Raw genomic sequence first — 6,247 nt, 5'->3', positions numbered from 1 at the left:
TGCACAAAGTGCATGTGCAGTATTTGTGGAGAAGCTGCCCTTCCTCTGATGGGATCGTTTCTCCTCTAAAAGCACATGGTTAACCACCAAATTTGTACCCTTGCATCATACAGCCGTGAGCATTAGAGACACTGCATGCACACAAACGTAATTAAGATAATTAAAACACTATGAAACATTCAGGACTGCTTTATCAATTAGTTGTTTTGATCATTAAAGAATTCATGATTTTCAGGAGATACTGGTTTTGCTACTTCAAAACAACCATTTAAAATACCACAAAATCCCTACAAACTCCCATTTTATGTGCATAGATTTCTTTTTTAATGAGCAAAGTATTGAGAATTTGAAGTTCACCTGATATCCAGACAGCTAGCTTCCCTTAAGAACTTGAATTTTAATCTCTCACAATAGATAAGACTCTATTCTTGAACTTGTAGCTCACGTATCGTAAGTGCAAGTTTGCCAACACACCTGCTCTTCCACAGGTGGTTCTTAAATCAGTTATCTAAAGATCAGACTTGTTGAAATTCTAAATGCTCAGGACAAGTTTTTTTGAGCCTGAAGGATATACATAAACCCATAAACAATACAAATAAAACCCCAAAGCCTTCTGTGATCATGCAGTACAAATGAAGAACAAGGCTCAAGGGAGCAGAGCTCAAACAGAGAAGTTTCAAATCCTCAATTTCCAAGCCACACTTGTCTTCTGAAATGCATCTCATTTTATATCCGTCTCACCCAAATTTTAGTTAGCAGAACATAAAACATCGAGTTCCATGGGAAGTTTAAATCGATACAACTCAAATTGTATTTTAAATCAATTGATTTAAAAACCTGACAAATCTTCAATCCACATGGAAATTCAAATCCATACGAAAATCTGTAAACAAGTGAGACTAGGTCCTTTTATCCCTCAAAACACTTCATATAACAAATAAGAACACCCCCAATTTTAATGATCAATTTTAGTTTAATTTCTTTTACGCCTCATTTCATACTTTGAAGTATCACTTCCACACAATCACAAGTGCTGTATAACTGAGATTCACATTCATTATGTTAATAAAAACAGCTTAGCTATGTCTTTTTCCTGAAAACACTCGGAACTGAAAACTCATGTTTTAAAGAGGAGCTTCCACGCCTCACAAGATTACTGCAGATTTATTAAGCAAAGATTAAGCAATAGCAATTCATGTGATTTAGACTGCATAGATTAGAGTGCAATTAAAGACTTGTATTTAAACATGAACACAATCCTAGAAAGAATTGAAAGACTGAAGGGTGTGATAAATTCAAATCTTTATTCAAATACTGTGGCATAATTTAGAAATGTTAACAAAATCATAATTAAGGTTCTCTACAACAATTCCATCTATTTCACAAAAGGTGGATGTGTGCAAAGCTCAGGGGATTCAATGGTATGAGATTTCTTCAAGTGATTCACATGTGCTACCTCGTGGTTGGCACTCCCGTCAGAGATACAGCCATGCAGCTCAAGGGAAGTTTTTATAAGACACCGTGCCTGTCTCAATGAGATTTAAATATCTTGCTATAAATTCTTATTCTTTAATTTTTATATGGCAGAGATCAATGTACTCCAAAGTGCTGAACAGAACCAGATTTAATCACTCACAGGAACAACAGGTAAGAATCATTCAGTTACCACAGGCTGCCATTTCAGCAGATGTCTCTTCCACTTGCAGACATTCAGCTGCCATACCCAAGCTACCAGGGCCCCCTCGTGGAGATCAGACACACACTAACCTGCTCTTCCCACTTCTGAACAACTAGCCATTCCTGACTGTCAAGCTAAGTCAACAAACACTCCTGTTATGATAACTATACCCAGATCTTGCTGGTCCGCCCTAGCTAGATCACAGGAAAGGCAGAAAGTGTCCTGAGGTTTTCCCAGAGTTCATGAAAGGCCAGAAGACACTTCCAGCATTTGCAATTAAGTTACAATTTGTAAGAATTATTTTAAGTTTCAAGCCCAGGATCCTGCTCTTCAACATTGATCAAAAGTGAATGCACAGAAAAGGACATGAACACAGTTATAATCCCAATCTCTAGTTTCCTGTGGCTCAAGATTTAACATAATGATTGTATCTTACACTTTACTTTCTTTAATTTGCCCTATCTTTTTTTGCGCCTACTTAAGTTTTTAGCATGCACAGCTCCTGAAGTTCAAAGATACAGGAGATGCTCCCACTGGAGGTCACACTCTCATGTTTAAAAGTCTCAAGCATTTGCAGATAATTCTAAAAAAACTCCAGTTATACAGAACAGTTGCAAGAAACTTAACTATCCAGAAGACTTTACACATTTATTTCAAGGATTATACTAGATGGTGCCTGCTCACACAGCTTCAGCACAGTTCCATCGTTCACAACATCTATTTCTAAAAAGCATATATAGAGATCAGAACATTAGGAGCTGTCAAGTCTAAATAATGTTTAGTTTAGAACTCTGCATTCAAATTTGAATATCATATTCCATCCAAATTGTTAAATCTAGGGCTCAAACACTTGCCCTTGGATGCCAGCACAACTTTTTGCCAAAGGTATTCCTTATATTATTTATATCACTACCTACTCAAACAACTGGCTGGGATCATGTAAATCATCTATCAGTTAAATTATCCTAAACTGATGCTTGTTCTTTGCCTCAGTCAATTATGACATGAACTCTTCTTTTCAAGCTAACAGTCCCTTGGGAATCTATAAATCAAAAAATATAAATTCTTTACCCGCCTAGTAGCAAAATAAACTTGCAAAGGACTTAATCATTAGATTTCACATTGGACTCAAGTTTCTACCAATAAAATCCACAAAGCACTTCTACATTTCCGTGACTGGACAACTTTTACAAGCTTTCATAAATTCCTACAGATTTTGAATATCAGAACTCTTTCTTCAGCATCTGTATTCTGGGCATCCACTTGCATTTTAACAGTGCAATCCCAAACTGTACGTACATGTCAAGAGCTGTTGGCACTCTAAAAGCTAAGTTGGTGCTCCCAGACATTGTCCTGCCAGGATGTCCAAATTATTCACCAGGCAGGCAAAGCAACAACAGCTCATACTATTCCCCTAAAAACCTTCAAGAGAAAACAAAAACTGCCTAAGCAGAGCTCAAAAGTTCAGGCACACAGACTTCAGGGCATCCTCACAAGTCAGGACAACATATAGATACCGGGTTTGGGTATGAAGCTATCTCATTTCCATCACCTGTAATAAAAAACAAAACTCACACTTTTCACCAATTTTTTTCCCCACCAGCAACATTAGCTTTTTTTGTTCTTCTGACAACATCCTTCTTAAATGTCTAACTCTTCTTCCACACCATGAAACAACCTGAGACTGACAATTGACAACAGCTCTGTTCAGCAGCAAAATGACTGAATGTAATCTAACCTGTGACTCTAATCTTGAACATTTAAGCACCACAGTTTGAATACTAGTACTTTCATTACTGATTTCAGAAGGAGATGATAATTATTCTTCCAACAGGAACATCAGCAAAGTGTGAGGAGTCTCATTAGTGTTTCTTCTGAAGGGACGATTTAAGTCATTATCTGGAAAATACAAGAAGTTTCGCTTAGACTGATGGAAGACTTGATCAGATAGAAAGTAGCTGTTTCTCTATAGCAAGTATATAGTTATACTGTAAAGTCAAGTACTTGTACTTAACCCAGTATCCATGCTCTGGAGAATATTCCAAACATTTATAGCAGTTTCAAGTGCTCAGCAGGCACCACTCAACGTGCTGAGCAATATCCGACTGCAGAGTTGCTCTTACTGTTGACTGATCAATAATGACACAGGCCATGTCATTACCCCCGTGGCAACAGCGGTGCTGTGGGAGGAACAACACACCCGTGCTCCGAGTGCTCGGGGGCGCGGGCCTCGGCTTCCTCCGTGCTCTCCCTGCGCGGCCGCGCGCCCGCGGTACCGACCACCGAGGGCGCCTCTCGGGCCACGCAGGAGGCAACTGCACGAGGCTACGGAACGCCCAGCGAAACTCGACCTCACCAGGGCCCTGCAGTTTTACACCTTCATTTCACACCTTGTTCTTCCTAAGCATCTCCGCAAAGAAACAGACAGAAGGAAATCTGGGAAGGTAAATGCCCTGAAGTTTTCTTCATAGTCCAACATTTTCTGAATGGAAGATATGTAGTTGCCTTTTAGTAAAGAAAGGACTTCACTTTTAACCTAATTGCCATTTCATTAGTTTCTTATTTACCAGGGTCTTTAAAAAGCAGGACTGTTTTTGTTTGATCAAAAAGAAAGGAGCTCACTTGGTCTGTTACAGGTAATAACAAGCCTCTGCTTGTGGGTATCACACCAGTTCAGCAAAAAGCAAACATCATTTTTCCCTTTTAGAATTCAAATAGCATACAGTATAAAACAGATACTAATTTTATGCATATTGAACAACTTGCACTATGTTAGTGACCATAAATGAACTGCAGAAGATAACTTTAAGCCTTGATAAGCACCGATTGTGCCCAGCTCCTGACAGAGAACAAAAAAGGCTACTAAATACCACACTAACTTTACCTCATGATCCACAACAAAAAGCCTTTCTTTGTATATCTATTCTCAAACACTACATATATATTCTGAAGCATTCACAGCCCATTCACATGGAAATGAAGAGCATATTTTTAACACTTTCTTTTTAATTTCAGTTGCAGTAAGAGATCACAGAAGCAATGCCTGAAGTTAAATGAGTTTAGAAATTCAGTGTTAAAATTACATCTCACTTTTTCTCAGCACAAGTTTTTGTCCAGAGCACTCTTAAAAAGAGGAAAAATATCTTTAAATATAAATAGAAAGCTGATTTGCCATTCAAATGTCAACTGGATTCACAAAATGAGAAGCTGAAAAGACAGCCTTCTGAATACTGAATTAAAAGTGTTACTGCTTGTAAAGCTACACATTAGCACAACTGAAAAAAAGCTTCTTTTCTTTACAAATGCATGTGAAATAACACAAATGGCCACTCATGTGCCATTAATCTAAATGCCAGAGCCACAAAAAATATTTAGAAATATACTTCAGTTGTGAAAAAATAAAAACACCGATTTTGTGCTTTAATAAAAACTTTTCAACTCTCTCTACTTACAGCATGGATCTGGTTTCTGTGGAAGACTTCTCTGCTGTGTTCCAAGTTCTTGGACACGAACTGCAATCAGCCCAGGTGCTCTAACAAGGCTGGCAGCACTCACTGCCACTTCCAGGATGTTCCCCAGCTGCTTCCCCGTTCTGATAGCTCACATTCCTGCTGGTCTCTAAGCGCAAGGCCAGGGGGGCCTCCTGCGATCCAACCTTTGCTTCCCCCCCATCAGCCGCATGCCGCCCCCAGGCAGCTCCTCCAAGGTACCGGTTACTTTGGTGCTAGGACTGAGCTGGAGCACGCAGAGAACTGACACCCCCTTGACTGTACCACCCATCACGTTAATTCCCCTAAGGCAAATAAAGACCTGGATGAACGACCTCAAAGAGTCAGGAGAACCATTCAACCTTCAACGGCCTCGCTCCCCGCCCACACGCTTTGCTGCTACAGCTCAGGCCCATTCGTACAGGGTTCCTGCCGCGGAGTTTAACTCTCCACAACAACGGACGCATGAAGGCCTGCGCAGCCGCCCCTCCCGCCGCTTCAAACAACCTTTTAACGTTAATTTCTTTTTTTTTAGTCCCCTCCCCCTGGGCTCTATCGCAGCCCTGCCGCACAGGGCCGCTCCCGGGCACAAAGCCCCGCGCTCGGCAGCCGGAGGGCCCGGAGCGCCCCGCGGAGCGACACACGCTGCCGGCGCCGCCGTTAGCCGGAAACGGAAAGAGCGCCTTGCTCCGCCCCCCGATAAAACCGGGCACTGGGAAAGGGTGGCCAATAGCGGCCCGGGATCGGGAGGCGGGATTAACCGAGTTGATCGGAATGGCAGGTGTTTTGTCCAGTGGCACCGCGGCAAAGCAGCTCCCTCTGCAAATAGCAACGCGAGGGGGCCTCACCTTGGTGGGCGGGAGGAGGTGGCAAACTCCTATTACTATTGGTTATACGCACTGATTGGCAGGCAGCCTTTCCTATAGAAGGCTGCGGCCGCCCCTCGCCGTTACCAATAGGCAGCGATAGGGGCTCGGGCCGTCGGAGCGCGGCGGCAGCGGCGGGATGAGCGCGGCCCTGCGCGCGGCGTGGCAGCTGCGCTGCGCCCAGCGGCGCTGCGCCGGGCCCGGGATCAGGACCG

At 42.2% G+C, this 6,247-nt stretch overlaps 1 protein-coding gene, 1 long non-coding RNA gene and 1 other non-coding gene across 3 annotated transcripts in view; 1 reads left to right on the top strand and 2 right to left on the bottom strand.

Annotated features, from left to right (window-relative positions):
* Positions 1 to 1,768: 1,768 nt before the first annotated feature.
* LOC112953877 lies at positions 1,769 to 5,330 on the bottom strand. The gene is made up of 2 exons (XR_003250631.1): positions 5,131 to 5,330; positions 1,769 to 3,577 (listed from the first exon to the last, which is right to left on the bottom strand). It is a non-coding gene; the product is annotated as an uncharacterized LOC112953877 (long non-coding RNA).
* On the bottom strand, positions 3,726 to 3,989 carry LOC112953920. Its single transcript, XR_003250642.1, has one exon.
* An 841-nt stretch (positions 5,331 to 6,171) lies between the features above and the next one.
* GLRX5 (glutaredoxin 5) overlaps positions 6,172 to 6,247 on the top strand; it is a 4,834-nt gene continuing 4,758 nt past the window's right edge. The window contains 2 exon segments of the mRNA XM_026046867.1: positions 6,172 to 6,213; positions 6,216 to 6,247. The exon segment at positions 6,216 to 6,247 is cut by the window's right edge and continues 239 nt beyond it. Of these exon segments, the coding sequence (XP_025902652.1) occupies positions 6,172 to 6,213; positions 6,216 to 6,247 (74 nt within the window).

The sequence above is a fragment of the Nothoprocta perdicaria genome, unplaced genomic scaffold (genome assembly GCF_003342845.1).
Source record: "Nothoprocta perdicaria isolate Ctin4 unplaced genomic scaffold, notPer1 scaffold_108, whole genome shotgun sequence".
NCBI lineage: Eukaryota > Metazoa > Chordata > Aves > Tinamiformes > Tinamidae > Nothoprocta > Nothoprocta perdicaria.
This window is presented reverse-complemented; position numbering and strand designations above follow the sequence as displayed.